At 33.0% G+C, this 17511-nt stretch overlaps 1 protein-coding gene across 6 annotated transcripts in view; it reads left to right on the top strand.

Annotated features, from left to right (window-relative positions):
• Nucleotides 1–17511, top strand: part of HEATR5A (HEAT repeat containing 5A) — an 87743-nt gene that overhangs the window by 33540 nt on the left and 36692 nt on the right. For all 6 annotated transcript variants that reach the window (XM_032481833.1, XM_032481837.1, XM_032481836.1 and 3 more), the window contains exons 14-19: nucleotides 382–481; nucleotides 6174–6283; nucleotides 10698–10861; nucleotides 10947–11122; nucleotides 16231–16336; nucleotides 16954–17144. In XM_032481833.1, the coding sequence (XP_032337724.1) occupies nucleotides 382–481; nucleotides 6174–6283; nucleotides 10698–10861; nucleotides 10947–11122; nucleotides 16231–16336; nucleotides 16954–17144 (847 nt within the window). The remainder of the gene's footprint in view (nucleotides 1–381; nucleotides 482–6173; nucleotides 6284–10697; nucleotides 10862–10946; nucleotides 11123–16230; nucleotides 16337–16953; nucleotides 17145–17511) is intronic.

The following is a 17511-nucleotide window of genomic DNA, read 5'->3' as shown; positions in this document are numbered from 1 at the left end:
GTAATATTTATAAAACCTAACAAGCTGACTCAAAAGTCAGTCTGGTTTGTCAGAGCTAGTGTAGAACTGGCAAACTTGAGGATAAGATAGCTTCTACTTCTGAGCTCAAGGGCTGAGTGAAACCCCAGGAAAGCAACGTTTGGTTAACTTGGTTGTTGGTCTCTTATAGTAATTCTAGAAGTTTGATTTTTTTTCTTTTTTTGTTTGGAGGTAGAAGACGTTAGCTTCCTTTTTATAGTGGAGTTTCAAGATTTTTTTGTTTGTTTGTTTTAGGACATTTGTTTATTCCTTTAATAAAAATGCAAATGCTGTACCATAATTGAATGCTTTTTTTCATGATTCATTACACTCTGCCAAGTGAAAGTCTGTTCTATTTTTCAGCTGTCAAGAGCTTTGTTTCCCACTGTGGTGATCTCCTTACTGAGGAAGTAATGCAGCATCTTCTTCCACCACTTCCTTGCGCTGTGGATTTGCTAACTCAGTAAGGATCCACTATTTAGATTTGATAAAATTTTTTAATAGCAATCAGTTACTCTCTGATTATGTAGTATCTTTTAAAGTGCATTATTAATAAGGCCAAGTTTCTATGGTTGGTGAATGATTTTCCTTTTGCAGAGGAAGGCAAACACTTAGTTATATGATTGTTTTTTTTTTTAGGCTAGGATCTTGAAAGAAAAATACATATTAAAAGGGAAGGAAAGTTACTTGGTGGATAATGTATCTTCCATACAGTCAGATTTAACCAAGAAATTAAATATTAAGCCTGTTAACCTTTTCAGGTATGCGCTTTATTGGTTTGTTAGTGCTATTCTGTGTTCCTAAGAACCAGATGCTTGTTAACAGTTTTGGTTTTTTGTTGTTTATATTTTTCATATATTTGATTTATACGTATATGATAAAACATTTTTTTAATCCAGTAAATGTCATGGTCACTTAAAATTTCCGAATTAATAAAATGTATACTTTAGAGAAAGTCTTTACAAAAAGTATTTAATGATATAAAAATGAACACCCATGAACTCTGCACACCTAGTGCAGAGGTTAGTGAAGGTTTGTTGTAAAGGGCCAGAGAGTAAATATTTTAGGCTTTTCTGCCCAGGCAGTCTCTGTTGCACCTACTCAACTCTGTTGTTGTATCTTAAAAGCTGTCATAGCTGATCTGTAAATAAATGAGTGCAGCTGTGTTCCAGTCAAACTTTATTTACAAAAATAGGCAGTGGGCTGGATTTAGCTAGCCCTGAATTAGAACATTAACGATAGTGTCGAAGTTACCCGTGTGCTCCTCTGTACTACCATTCTTTCTGCCCTACTTTAGAGGTAATCATTATCCTGAATTTTACAGTTGTCATTCTCTTGCATTTTTAAGAAGTGTATCCCATATATGTGTTTCCCTAAATAGTACCTTGTTAAGCTTTTGCTTGGTTTTGATCAGGCAAATGGTTATCATCCTGTTTCTGAGACTTGTTTTACTCAACATATGTTTCTAAACTTCATCTGTGTGTAAGTTTGTTCATTCTTTTTGGTTACCGTATAATATTTAATTGTGTGAATATACAGCAGCTTACTCATGCTCCTGTCAATAAAATATCCGAATTATTTTCCAAAAGTCTTGCATATGTCTGTCAGTGGTAATGGGAGTATCCTTTGATCCACTTCTTCACCAGCGATACTCAGACATCAGTTCTGCTTCATCCAGTAGGTATAAATTGGTATCTCATTATGATCTCAATTTATCTCTGATTCCTGATGGTTTAAGTGTCATTCTGTATGTTTATTGTTCCTCATTATGTCCTCTTCTGTGAAGACTATTTATTCCTATCTTTACCTATTTTTAGGTAAAATCGTTCTTTGAGTAACATTCTTAATTTAAATGTCAAACTTACCAATTTTTTTTACCTTTTGGTTAGTACTTTCTGTCATTTGATTAAAAAAAAAAACTTCCTTCACAGTTACAAAGATACTTTCTTTTATTTCTCTCTAAAATGGTTAAGGTTAGCATTTAAGTCTTCGATCCATCTGGAATTAATTTTTGTGCTTGGAGTGAGGTAGGGTTCCAATTTCATTTTCTTTCTTGGTGTGGATAACAAATTGTCCCAAACTTTACAGAGAAATCCGTGCTTTCTCTGATGATTACTGTTCCTCTCTGTTGTGTATTAATATTCGCATATAGACATGGTCTGTTTCTGTGCTCTCTGTTGTGTTCAGTTGGTGTGTTTGCACATTTCTGTGCCAATACCACATTGCCTTTATAATAAAGTATAATATCTGTTAGAGTAAGCTTCTTGGCCTTATTCATCTTTAGGCATAATTTGACCCTTTTTACAGTTTTGATTGTCTCCTGTTGAAATTTTATTTGCAATTAAATAGAATCCATAGATACATTTAAAGGTAATTGTTATTTTTACCATACCTACAAACATGATACCTCTCCCCTATTACTGAGGTTGTTGACGAAGTATAAAACTGAAAGTTTTATGTGTCCTTTTAAAAAATTTATTCCTGGATACTTCATATTTTGCTTTGCAATTATTAAATATGTATATGTAATCTCTTTATTGCCATCTATAAATATCCCAGCCACCTTGCTAAACTCTTTTATTAAGCATTTATTTATAGATTCTTCAGGAATTGTCCCTTCACAGTATTTGTTCATTTATTCATTCATGTTCTCTCTTATGTGCTAACCAGATAACTACCATTTAAAACTGAATAGAAGTGATTCATTAAAAAGAATGCCGCTCATGTTTCACAAATAAGAATGATGTTTACTGTAGGATTTTTAGTAGATATTTTTTATCAGACTAAGGAAGCCACTTCTTAGCCACATTTTCTTTCTTTCTTTATCATGGATGGGTTTTGATTTTTATAAATGATTTAATCTGATAACTTTAATGTAACAAATTTTATTGACCAGTTTTTCACTTGGTTACATTCTTGGGATAAGCTGGAAATAATTATCTTTTTTACAAACTTCTGGATTTGGTTTGCCTATGTCTGGGTTTCTTCCCATATATTCATCAGTGAGACTGCTCTATAATCTTTCTTGTACTGCCCTCCTCAAGTTTTCATCAGTTATACTAGCCTCATATAATGAGGTAGGTGAATGTTTCATTAAGGTCTTCGGAGGATCTTTTATAAGACTGGAATGATGTCCCACATGAAACCACCTGTCTGTAAAACAGTCTAGACCTGCTATTTTCTTTCTGGGACTTTTTTTAAACTGCTGTTTCATTTCCTTGATTGCATTAACTATTTGAGGTCTAGTTTGGGGATTTGTTTTGCTTGTTTGTTAGATTTTTCCAGGAATTTTTCCATTGCATCTTTATCTTCAAATTTTTTTGGCATAAAGTTGTTCTCAGTATTCTCTTATCATCTTAATCTCCGTTATATCTATAGTGTCTCTTCATCCATTCCTGATAAGTTTTCATTATGCCTTCTCTTGGTTTTCCTGATCCATCTTTTATTAATCTATACAAAGAATAACTGCTTAAATTGAACTTCATAAGTTATTGCTTATTATTACTCCTGCTTTTTAAAATTCTTGTTCTTTTTCTAATACCTTAATTTGAATGCTTATTAGCACATGGAATTTCTCTTAATTCTTTTAATATGAGCTAAATTTCTCTCTAAGGGCCCAGTTGCTGAATCCTAAAAGTATTGATGTGTATTATTTTCATTTTTTTCAGTTTTAAGTAAGAAATTTTTAAATTTCATTATTATTTCCTTGAGTTATTTAGAAGTATATTTTTAAGTCTCTAAATGTGTGGAATAGGTTTTAGCTAATAGGTTTATTACTGATTGTTAACCTTATTGCATTGTCCTTAGTGGATATGATCTGTATGTTATTTGTCCTTTTAAATTTGTTGAGACCTGCTCTGTGACAAACATGTGTGTGGGTTTTCTTGTTTTTAGCAGAGGTCCTGAGGATTGAACCCAGGACTTTGTGCATGCTAAGCATACACTCTACCACTTGAGCTATATCCCCTCCCCTCAACATGTTGGATTTTTTTTAGTTACATTGTTCCATCTATTTTCACTAATTTTTTATCTGTTTAACTGATCAGTAATGGAGAGTAATGTTAAACTCCTCCACTTGATGCTGGGTTTATCAGTTTTTCTCCATGGTTCTATTAATTTTCCCTTTTTCATATTTTGAGAAAGCAGTTACATATTCCTGATGAGTTGTATGTTTTATAATTATACATTAACTCTCTTTGTCCTTAATAATACTTTTTGATTCAAGTCTAATATTTATGGTATATGTGTGGTATGTCTTCCGTTTCACTGTGTTTTTAGCTGTGTCTCATAAGCTGCATATAATTGGAGTTTTAAAACTTGAATCTCACAATATCTACTTTAATTGGCAATTTTGCGAACTTCTGCAGCATGGTGTATAATTTGTTGGATTCATTCATACCTTTCAATAGTTCTAGAAAAGTAGCTGTTATCTCTTCAAATATTGCCAGTTTTCCATTCTTTTTTAAGTTTTCTTCTGGAACTCTGATTAGACAAATTTTTAATCCTTTCATTTTGTCTTCCATGTCTCAGTCTTTTTATAATGTTTTATTTCTCTTCTTTTTGCTGCTTTCTGTGTGACTTCTTCAGCTCTCTCTTCCAATTTACTAATTCTCTCTTCAACTGAATTTAATTCAGTATGCCTTTGCATCTATCAGGAGCTGGGACTGTTCAAATCACCTTCTAGAGATTCCATTTATCACTCCCACCTTGCCATGGGCACAAGCTCCATTGAAAGTTCTTGTGTTGGTATCGGTATCAGTATTGGTGTTTCCACTCTGATTTTAGCTCGTGTTTTGTTCATGCTTTTTATGTTTGCTTGTTGGTGGGAGTGAGGTTGATTTGAAAAAGTCCCTTTCTTCAAGCCTAGCAGTGCAAATTATCTTTTTCTAGGATCTAAGTGTATATATATAGCAGGAAGGCCTTTCAGAGACTCTAAACTGCCCTCCTTAATAGAAGCAGAAACCCCTAGGAATGCTCTTCTAAATTCTTATTTTGTTGTATTCATTTTGTTTTGTTTAAACACACAGACATACCATCCCTCTGAACTAAATTCTGTTGTATTTAAACCAAATGAATGTTGCAGGATTTTTTTAAATACAATTCGTATTTCTTAACATCTTGTGAATATTTAAGTTTTCATATATTTCATATATCAGCTGTAATTTTCTCATCTAGTTTTAGAGAAATACAAAAATACAGTGGATTTATTCTTAACTTCCATAACTAAAAAAATTCTACCCAGGTTTTATGAATGTTTTCTGTAAATTGTTTACTAGCTGAAAGATATAAAATGGAACCACCTTTTTTTTTCTTAAATAAAATGATGAGTAGTCAGTGTCTTCTTGAAACTAGAAATAGCACAAGTGCTGTTTTTCTAGAAAATACAAATGAATAAACATTGCCAACATTTCTTAGAGTATGTGGAAACCTCATGCCATGACATCTTCATGGGTTTATTCCAGTTGATAATACGGTACCTTGGCAAAGAGTAGTAATCCTTTAGTAAGTATTGCTTAGATGAGTGAACATCAGTAAAATGTCTTAATACCAGTAGTGAGAAAAAATAGAAGATAAAGAAGAGCTCATGAAAGTAGAAGAAGAGAGTGAAGAGAGGAGCTGGTGATAAGAGATCTTATGATTGGAACTTTTGGGGACACATTTGGCTCAGAGTGTGCTTTATTAAAAGTAAATTTGTTTTATGATTTTGCGTATTTTGATTTTTTTTTTTTTATTTGATGATAGCATTCCAGATCAAGTTTCTAACACTTGGATTTTTCTCTAGGTATTTGTGTCTCCTGTTTGGCCAATTGCTTTTCTACATAACAGATTTTAGTTTTCACAAATGCAAAGTTGTAAATTTTGGAGTTCAGGAAGAGTTTCAGTTTCTAGACAAAATATTTACAGCCTTAGAAATCTAAGCTGAATAGGCAGTTTTGTTTTATGAAGTGTCATAGAAAAGGTAGAATGGTTTTCATGTGTGACACTTGTAATTCCTCTTTTAACTTAAAGGTCACACTTTATAAAAAAATAAATAAATAAAAGCACATTCGCTAGTATGTATATAGCTATTTTATGTTTGTGTGTCAACATGTTCAATATTTGTACATTGTTATGTAACATACACACTTAAGATAGACTTTTTCTTTCATTTTAAGGCTTTCTTCAATACTAAAAACATATGGAAGTCCTTTGAAGACACCATCTGTAGTTTATAGACAAAGGCTTTATGAATTGTTGATTTTATTACCTCCTGAAACCTATGAAGGTATGTGCCTTACACCAGAATGTTTTACTCTGTGGCTAGTATAGTACCTGGAAAGTAATATCTTAACGAATGAATTATATGGCAGTTATTTAGTGCCTTGTTTCTAGGAAGTTTAGGGAGTTCAGTCTTAACCCATGTGTTCTCCATTTTATGCATTTAAAAAAACACATACAAACTATTTCTTCATGTCTTGCTGTCTTTTCTGGGGGAAACTTCCTAGTTTTACTGTGTGGGAGAGGATGAGTTACAAAGATGAGTTCTACTCCAGAGTCTTCTACAGAATATATAGTGCAGATCTATTAGAAATTTGGCCATTTCTAGTTTCCTTCTAGAGTGATTATCTGTTGTACACAATGTGTTCCACCATTCCATTCTTAACTCTGCCCAGATAGAAGTTTAATATTGAACTGCCAAGGTATAATTGATTTTAGAAAGTTTATAATGTAGATGTTGCTTTTATTAGGCTCAAAGATAACTTTGGAATACTGGATTACTGCAGTTGGTAAAATAAACTTGCCCCTGTTTTACAGTTAGTTCTATCTGAAGCCTTTTAATTTAAAGTACAGTTTTTAGAAAATATATTGCTACTACTACAGAATAACTAAAGATGCTTGTTTTAAGAGGTGAAACTTGAAAATGGCCTCTAATGAGAGTATCTTTTTTTAGTCTTAATTTTTAACCAACCGTATGAAATTGATTTTTACTTCAAATCTATATTTTGTAAAAAATACTACATTTATTGCTTTATGTCCTTTTTCTGCAAATAAATGTATACCACATTAGTTCAGAATACTAACTTAGAACTTCTGTCTTGGCCTTTATCATTATGTGAGTGATATTGTACCCACTGCCACTCTTCCTGGCTCATAAATGTACCTAGCAAAATGTTTAATGTACAGTGAGTATTTTGTATGTACTTCTCAGGGGGAAAAAATGGATATATTGCCATTTCTCAGAAACTGTATCAAAAGAATCATTTCTGTAGTGCCAGGCATTGTGTTAGGAACTGTCTGTATTATTATCTTATTTATCTTAGGATAATACAATGAGATGGTTACATTTTCCTCATTTGATGGATAAAGGTACAGAGAGGTTACAAAAACCGACTCAAGTTTACGTATCCAGTAAATAGTGGAATCAACATTAAAACATACATCTGCTTCATGATGTGATGCCTATTCACTTACTAGTATCCTGCTAGGGACTTAGTCAAAGCTCAGTAATAGGTCTGATTCATTCTGTACTATATCTCAATATAAAAGTTATACCTAATAAAAGAGCGGTAACTTCTGTTCCATAGCTCTGATAGCTGTTAGGTTCTGGCAAAAGCAAGTCCCTTCAGACTTTTACATCAGTTTTTACCACTGTATTTTGAAATTTATTTTCAAACTACAGATGAAAAAATTGATTTTTTTTGAAGTCTTCACTAAACATTTAGGAATATCAGAATATCAATTTAAAATAAACAGTTTATCTTCCGATAAATGATAAGTCTACCCTTGAAAGACTTGAAGAGAAAGTCTTGTTCTGTTTTCTCAGAATTGGAGTTTGGGAATGCAATCATACTAAAGGAATAGTGAATGTACAAGTGTATAGAATTTAAATCATTTCCAGAGTGTTCCCTGCAAGACAAACTCAGGAATTACGGTGAACTTCTTGAAAAAAGAAAAGGTTCCTTCACTCTCATACATTTTCAAATATATCTATTTTTCTAACATGAATTAAAGAAAAAAATTAGTTTATAGAAAAATGAAAATATAGATGTATTGTTATTTTTATTTTTCGACCAAAAATAATAATTTGCCATTTTATGTTTGTCCTTTTCCCATCTTTACAACTGTGGAAATAGAATCAAGAATTTTTTTCCTTAAGGACTGTTTTTAAATGAGAATCTATTTAATAGTTTTATGTAATGGGTAGGATGCATAACAGTCAGAAATATCAGTTGATATTTTAAAATAACTTAGCTCATAGTACAGTGATAACGTAGTAATTTCTGAATCTTTAACACAAAAGGAAATAGTAATCTTTAAAGTTATACATCAAGTTAGCTCAGAAAATACGGCTATGTAACAAAGTAAAAGTTTAAAGTTCTGTGATACCAGTTGCTACAGTGCAATCAAGATATGATAAGAAACGGCATCTGTTACTTGGGAAGTATTTAAGAATTTAAATAACTTTTCCTCTTAGTTGTCCAGCATATGCAGACTTCTGTCTTAATAGTACTTTAATTTTCTGAAGTTTATGGAGTAAAAACTGGGTTCTTAGTTTGTATTTCCTGTCTTAGTTTTTTTTATCAATCTCTTTTCAAGTATTTTAATTTTCTCTTCACTGAAAATTGCTCATTGTTAGCATCAGGAAGCCAGTGATGTATTTCTACAACAAAAGCATATTTGCACTTTAAAATTGAATTGTCTTTTTACATACTTTGTTCAGGGTCAGTTAGGCCAGCAGTCACTTAAAATGAGAAATAGAGATTTACCATTATTTTCACACTTAGCTTCAGTACCAAACATACCTTGCATATTGTATTACCAACAAAATTATTTTTATGAGTATCATATACTGGTATTTAAACTAACGGACATTCCTTTGAGCAACTCTCATTTCTTCATTAAGCTTTTACTGATTCCTGTCTACTCTCCTCAATTCATGTACGTAGTCTCCTTTCTCTAACTTAACAGTGCCTCTTCTTTCATCTTTTATGGAACGTAGTACTTTCCACCTTCATTTTATAGTTATATGTATGTATTTGTGTCCTGTATTTTAAGGGAAGATTATATAATAACATTATTATCTATTTTATTAAACACAGTTTGAATGAATGAATGAATGAATGAATGATTGAGCATGGTAGCTAAAAGCTCAAGTTCTGAAGCCTGGACTGCCTGTGCTTCAGTCTGACTCTGCCATGTAATTGCTGTGTGGTCTTGGGCAATTAGCAAACTCTCTGCTCCTGTTTCTTTACCTATAAAATAACAGTACTAACTGGATCTCATGAAGTGGTTATGAAAACAATATGTAAAGTTTTTAGGACATTTATTGTCATATATTATATCCTCAGTAACTATTTGTTGTTACTACTCTTACTGCTACTTATGATGCAGAAAATAATGGCAGGTGAACCCTTCCTAACTCATCCTGTCACTTCTGATAAGTAGACATCATCCAAGTCTTCATTTTATCCTGATGCTGTTGCTCAAAGAAACACAAAAGTGAATGTTTTTCTAAGGTGATTTACTCATTCCTAAAGCACTTAAGTTACAAACTGGCAAAAAGCCTTTATGCTTTAGGTGGATAAAAATTTCTATTGCTAGTCCATCAGGAATTAGGATAAATATCTTTGAAATGATAATTTAGGTCAGTGTGATAAATGGAACAATTTTTCAAAATGTTTATGTAAGGGAGACAGCCGTACGTTGTCTCAAGTCTTATGGAAGATCACAGTGCTACCCGTGAACTAGCTTGCCCTCCAAAACACAAACAAGCAAAAACATGAATCCTCTCTAGAGGATTCATCCAAGTTCCAATTTACACACACACAAATAAAGACGATAGAAGAACAAATTAAAGACCCTAGGGTGTAATCATAAGAAATCCAGACTGTAGAAGTATCTATAGAACAAATAACTTCATTTTTTCAAATAAATTACAGAGGGGAAATAGAAGTAGAGGGAAGAACTTTAGATTGAAAGAGACAAGGTATATCAACTAGGTACAATGCGTAGACTTCACTTAGATCTGGATTCAAACAAAAAAGCAAACAAAAACAGGCATTTATGAGGCAGTTGAAGATTTGAGCACTGAATGGGTACTTGATGTTTAGTGGTTTTTAAAACATGGAATTATGATAATAGGATCATTTAAAATGTTCTTAACTTTAGTGATACGTGATAAAATATTTGTAGATGAAATGCTGTGCTTTCTAGGGATTGCTTCAAAATAATATGGGCATGGTGAGATAATGGGTGGGGATGTAGGTGAGACAAGGTTAATCCAGCTGGTCAGGATGAGTGACAGTCATACACTGGGGTGCTGGGGAGTTGGGGTATCATAATGCTTTTAATGCCTACTTTATCTGCTTTTGTATCTAGTCCTCTTTGTGTGTTCTTGTCATGTCATTCTATTTAATGTCATACTACTATTGTAGTATTATTTATTCAGTATCATAAAGTACACACACACACAAACTTTAAGATGTCTTTTCAGTATTTTTTTATCCTTGTGACCAGCAGCACATAGTTGAGCCATTTGTTGGTAGGGCATTTTTCAAGGACGGGATATATAATCTTCGTGATAAATTAAAGTTAGCTGATGTGTAGATTAACTCAGCCTGGGCCTTTTTAACCCCATTTTCTAACCAGTTAACTGCTACCACTAAATTGCTAACTGCTCTTTTTCTCTGACTCAACAGGAAACCTCTGCCCTATCCTCAAAGAGTTGGCTGCTGACTTGACTGCTCCTGACATACAGGTGGCAGCATCCACATTTTTACTTCCACCCCTCTGTCATCAGGATGATCTTCTAATATTAAGTCCTTTGCTACAAGAGACTGACCATAGATTTATTGAAGAACAGGTATGAGCATTTTTCAGTAACTCTTAGGTTCAGTCTGTGAACAGTGGTTTTAAAACCTTACATATACTTTTTTTTTTTCTTTTAGCTCCTACTTGGTAATGGTATTGCTTGTGGAAGTCTCGAGTATGACCCTTATTCTATTTTTGAGAAAGATGTAGAGGGAGATTCGGTGCCCAAGCCCTTACCTCCAACACTGTCAGTAATTAGCTCTGCAGTCAAGCTCTTTGGAGTTGTATGTGCTCATGTGGGAGAAGCTCAAAGGTAAACCATCAGTAATTGGCTTCTAAATAGTTCACGTATCCTGAAATGTTTCCTGAAATACAACATTTCAGGATTGGTAATTGGTTCAATGAATGCGTAATACTGAACCAGTGGGTAAGAAAATGTCTGAAGTTCTCGTTAATATAAAAGATTTCTTATAGATGACGGATGAAGGTGAGATGAAAGGCTCTTGTTTAATTATTCACCTGGCTAGTTATTTAATAAGTAATTGAGTTGGTGATTAGATTAAACAGAAACCTGCTAAACACTATTATGAATACAATGCAGTTCCCACATTAGCTTCTCATCTAACTGAAGATACAAATGAAAAACTCAATGACACAAGATCAATGATTTATGAGCTAGTGGTAAGAATGAAAGACACTGGTTATCTGCTTAGACAGGTCTCAGACTTTCATACCTTGGAGGCATTGTCAAGCCATTATAGGTCCAGGGGTTAGTCTTCAGTTTATTGGATTTCACAAATTAGATTAAAACTGATCATCGTCACTTTTGTGGATTTGATTCAGTAAAAATGAAGTTTGGTTTTTAAAAAGCAAAGGCTGCTAATGATTTCTCATCAAGAATATGTTTCTTTCTTTCTTTTTTTTAAATAATTGGGTTTATTTATTTTTATTTTATTTTTAAAATTTTTCTTTTATATATTTTTATTTATTTTTATTGGTGGGTGAAGGTAGTTAGATTTACTTATTTATTTTTAGAGGAGGTACTGGGGATTGAACCCAGGACCTTTTGTATGGTAAGCTTGTGCTCTACCACTTGAGCTATATCCTCCTGCCTATTTAATTTTTTTTAACTCGAGGTACTGGGATTGAGCTCAGGGCCTCGTGCATACTAAACACACACTCTACCACTGAGCTGTACCTTCCCATCCCCCCATCCCACCCCTGAGAATAAGTCTCTGTCAGTAATGTGGTAATACCTTTCTTGGGGAACAACAAACACTACTTATAGCCAGTATCCAGGAAATTCTGTTTTCATCTGAGATGCTAAATGGAAGTGGATCTCTTCCATGGGCTATGCTGGTTAATAATTTACAAATGATTAACTATCCTCATTCATTCATGTCTGTTCTCTCTTTCATGCTAGACCAGCAACAGTGTGTTTGACTAGATTATAGCTTTTATATCATTTTTTATTTTCAGTGGATAGAAAAATGAGTAACATTTATATTGCTCTTTAGTAGCTTCATGTCATTTTATTTAAAATCATAGCAGTATTTTCTCAGTATCATATGGTGTACACATACTTTGAGATGTCTTTTCAGATCTTTAATTTCAAAAGATGTTTTCCCCAAATTTATTTGCAGCCTATAGCTCACTATATAAACTGTAACTATAGAAAATTACGGTTTTAAGATATTTAAGATGATCTGTGACTAAATTACAAAAGAGTGCTATAGCACTAAAAGATCAGTTGAGAATTACAGTGGTCTGTAATATTCAAAGAATTGATGGAGAAAATGAGATTTGAACTAGTCCGTAACTGTAGTATTATGTAGAGTGTACAGTTAATTTAAATAATTAATTTGGATTAATACAGCAGTAACTACAGTAGATGAAACAAGGGTGGCCTTGTGGGCAAAAGATTCACATTAAGCGTATTCTGGGGGGAGGCTATAGCTCAGTGGTGGAGCTCATGCTTAGCCTGCATGAGGTCCTTAGTTCGATCCCCAGTACTTCAGTTAATAAATAAATAAATAAACTTAATTACTTCTCCCCCCAAATTAAATAAAATAATTTTTTAAGGAAAAAAATAAATAAGCATGTTCTTAAATGGCTTCACTAAACTCTTTTTTGATAGGTCTAAGAGAAAAAGTGAAAAAGAAAAGTATACTTAAAAACTTTCCTTTTAAAGAATTGATTTTATTACTCTCCTAGAGGTTTGTTTTTTCTTTTCTTTTATTTACTGCCCAATTATAGTTTGAAGGAAGTGGTTTCTTATTTCTACTGTCTAAAGTTTAATGAACTTTAAAATGTGCCAAGTTTGTTTTTACCTCACCTTAATAAAAATAATATGTAGAATGTTCAAGGGAGAAGAGGTTTTGTTTGTTCTAATTAAAAAGTTGAGACCTGGTAAAGTAAAACATACTCTGTTTGGATTCTAACTGAATAAAAATAGTAGACTGTAGTTTTAAAGGAAGTAGTCTAGCAGGATCCCAGATTCAGAAAGTGGATCATAAGCAACTCTCACCAGTTTCCAATGGGTGTCATTAGAGCAACACAGGAAAGATAGGAAAGGTAAGTTTCTAATTTCCTGTTATCCCACGCATGGTAGTTGTTTAAAATGGCAGACCCTTCTTCTTTGGGCCATAGACTTGCATTTCTAGAGAAGAAAGGTCTTAATCAAAGTATGTATATTTAACAAGTTAATACTTGAAAGCATTTCATTATTATTGTGGTTAGCTTCATGTTTAAGCAGTTTAAAAGAAAGTCTTCTATAACATGAGATTGCCTTAAGATTGGAAATAAGTTTTTCATATTTTATTTATGCACTTAGAGATTAAACTGAATCAGTTATGTCAGAATAAGATAACTTTGCATTGGTAATTTTAAAGCGCTAAAATGTTGAAAGTTCTAGAAAATCAAGGTATTTTATATGGAAAATAAGTTATTACTGATCTTGTGCATGTATTGTTCGTGATTACTTTTAGGTATATTTTGCAAATAATGAATTGCTTAGTTCACCTGAAGGTTGTTCCACCCATGACTATACATTGCAATCATTCGGACAACTTTTTAAAACATAGATTCTGATTTAATAGAAATGGTATGCATACTGTGTTGGGCAAAGTTTTTAAAACTTCTTAGGTGATTCTTGTGTGCAGCTGGGGTTGAGAACCACTGCTATAAATGCTATAAAATAATGTAGATTGTGAGTTGGTGGAGAGAGAGGAAAAACATATTTACAGTTCTCAGTACTAAAAATTTTCACATTATACACCCTCTCTGAGGGTACAAGGTAAATCAGTATTTTCAAATTTTATATCTTTGCTATTTCTCATAAAAACTATGTTTTTATTTCATTTGTATAGTCTTTGGCCCATAAATGTGGGCAAGAAAATAGTACAGGTCAAATTTTATTACACAGTAACAAAATTCTCAAACTCAATGGAAGTATTTTTAGTACTTTCAGTGTGATATAGTTCCATTATAACAAGTGATTAGGATATGATCTAATAATGATGTTTTAGGTTTTAAATCCATAAACCTGACCATATGGTTGTCCTTAGTTTTTCTGGCAATTTGGGCATCAGTATATTCTTGAAACAAAATAACTTAAATATGGTCTTGGAAAAAACAGCCAGAAAAGTTTTTATGTAACATTTATTTATAATAAAAATTAGAAATGGCCTAAATGTCCTGAACTAGGAAATTGGTTAAATGAAGTATTGCCAGACTGTTTAATACTAATAGCTACTTAAAATTATTTCAGTACAATAGTAAGTAAGATGAGTTTAATGTTTAGGAAATAAAAAAGAGTTATTAACAAAGTATATACGCTATAATCCCCCAGTTTTCTAAAAATGATATCCATATACCTGGGGTGGGAGTGGGGTTGGGGGGTGAGACTAGAACAAAGATGCCAAAATGTTAGTGATGTGGCTCTTTCTAGATGGTGGGATTATGAGTGAATTTTATTTTTCTTTCCTGTGCCTGAGTTTTTCAAATTCATTATGATGAACAGAATTAACCTTAAAATAAGGAAATAAATATTTAAATAAAGTACTTAAGAGTTATTCTGATTTTCCCAAAGTTCTTAGTGATTCACCATGTTTATTATAGTCTGTGAATTGATTTTATATATTGCTTTCCCATACTCATACACACATCGCCTTATACCTTCCATTTTTTCTAATTTAACTTCTTCCACAGTTGGATATTTTATTCTGTTTTGATATCTATTCTGCTTTGGTAACAGAATTGTCATTTGGAGCAGGACTGTAATTAGACCTTGTGACCTCAGCAGAGTGGTAGGGATTTAGTTAAGGGCTCAGAGATACTACTGGAAGTACATTAGAGTTGAATAAATACCTTATGCCATCTTCAGCCAGTCGTGCTGTTTTCACTCACCAGATGCATTTGTCCCTTATGATTGTTTAGCAAGCACATTTGACTGCCAAATACACACCAAACCCAGATACTAGAGAGATGAAGATAAATTGTAAGGTCCTATGCCTGCCATCAATATAGTCACAACCGAAAAAAGTTATCTTAAGCATTACTTCAGTTTCCCTGATTTAAAGGGAGAGGAGGGGGTAAAAGGAAGTTCAGAGCTTGGAGACAATGTTTTTAAACATTGGAGATATTGGTGGGGAAAATGGGGTGGTTTATTCCATGGTTACGTATGGATTTAAAAGCTTTGTGCTGTAAGGACGTAAAAAAACAATTCACTGAAGCTATGTAAATACCTAATGGACACATTCAACCTCAGGCCAAAAGTAATGTATATGTACATAGTTACAATTGTGAAAATTAGAAAATTACTCTCTACTGGTAGGAGAATGGTTGAATGCATTATAGTACGTGTATAGTAAAATTTGGCTTCATGAAAATTATCTGAAAGTAAAAATGAGTTGAAAAGTGCTGAAGAGGTATTGTTGAATGAGAAAAACAAGAGTAAAAACTGTTTTATATAATATGATCCCAAGTACATTTTTAAAGTATAGTTGGGGTTCAAAGGGCTGTGCTACTTTCAATGCTACCTTTAAAATGAAGCAATATATTTGAATCCAGTAAGTCCTGTTATTAAGAACAAAAATGTTGATACAAGTAACTTTTAAAATATCCTTTGTTTAGAAAATACTTGCTGAAATAGCTGAATTTGCCCAGGTAAATCTTTATTAAGTGATACGCTTGTTAATCCCACAAAATAATGCTTCTCTCCCACTATCAGAATGACACATAATCAAGATATGTTTGTATTAGTTGGGATATATTTTCGTTTCCTAAAATGCTTCAGTATGTTTGGCAGTAGTTTATCCCATTTTAGGAGTTCCAACAAAATGCAACAAAACATATTAGCAGCAGATACTCAGTACTGCCCTTTGCCTTACTTTACCTTTAAATCTTGTTTCTGATTTTTAGGCGCCTTATATTGGAACAGCTTTTGGACAGTGTAAAGCACACAAAAGGAGCTCGCCAGCAAGTAGTTCAGTTACATGTTGTTTCTTCAGTTTCTAGTTTCTTGAAGGTAATTTAAGGTTTTAAAAATTTAGATGTTTGGTTGTTTTTTTCCCTAATATATGGCCAACTAAGTAGGTTGGAGGAAGATACTTTTAAAGGGCTTTTACTTTTTTGTTTTTCCCCCATTTATCTTAATGTTTCAGGATTTGTAATCTACCTTTTATTTTTTCTCCATGTAAAACTTGTTAGTCAGAAATCAAACCTATAATCCTGGCTTAGAGCCTAACATCCTAGACCTGGGATTGGCAGACTACGGCCTGTGGACCAAATCTGGCTTATTGTTTCTTTTTCTTTTCTTTTTTTTTTTTTTTTTATGGCTTATTGTTTCTAAGTAAAAAATAATAGGCTTCACTGGTCATTTTGTTTATGGAAATTCCTATTAATCTTCTGAACATACACGTATATATACTACAGTGATAATTGATCACTATACTCTTTGCCTGGAGTTTTACAGTTCTAAAGTACTTTGAGAAAATCAAATTATGTTTGTGTTCAGTGGGTTTTTGAGTTCTGATTTTTTTTTTTTTAAGTAGTAATCGCCAAGTGTTAACCAGAATATACATTCCAAACTGGGTAAGAGAATTTACTACAATTGTAACTTTGGATTCTTTCTACATATTTCAGTATGTGGCTGGCTCGAAAGGAAATTTGGGTCCAGAAGAAATAAGAAGACCTGCCCTAGCATTAGTGATGGGAGCTTTAGAAGGCCCCAGCCCCCTCTTGAGGTGTGCAGCTGCAGAGGCATGGGCTAGATTAGCCCAAGTGGTTGATGATGGAGCTTTTACGGCTGCGTTAGCTCAAGTTAGCTTTGACAAGTAAGTGAATTGCGTGTTTAATACTCATGGACTATGTGTCAAAACTGGCTATAGCTTGTTGGTTTGTTAGAACTAGTGAAACTTAATTCTGATCATTAACTTTAAGTAATTGAGAAATGTGGATTCTTTAAAATAAAGAACCACCCCCAGCCCCCACCCTCAGCCTGGTTGTCTTGGAACATAAAACTATTACTAGTACTTTGGCTTTCATTTTTTATAAGAAAGATCACTATCTAGGTGAGTGATGTAACAGGCCAGCAGTGGACTCAGGGAGTAAGAAGCTCATGGAGTTTTCTCATGTAAAATACAGATGATAGGCAGTAAGAACAATCTACTGGAAAAAGTAAAGGCTGTAGGCTGCAGAGCA

The sequence above is a fragment of the Camelus ferus genome, chromosome 6, assembly GCF_009834535.1.
Source record: "Camelus ferus isolate YT-003-E chromosome 6, BCGSAC_Cfer_1.0, whole genome shotgun sequence".
NCBI classification, from domain to species: domain Eukaryota; kingdom Metazoa; phylum Chordata; class Mammalia; order Artiodactyla; family Camelidae; genus Camelus; species Camelus ferus.
Note: the sequence above shows the minus strand (reverse complement) of the source record. Positions and strands in the feature narration are given on the sequence as shown.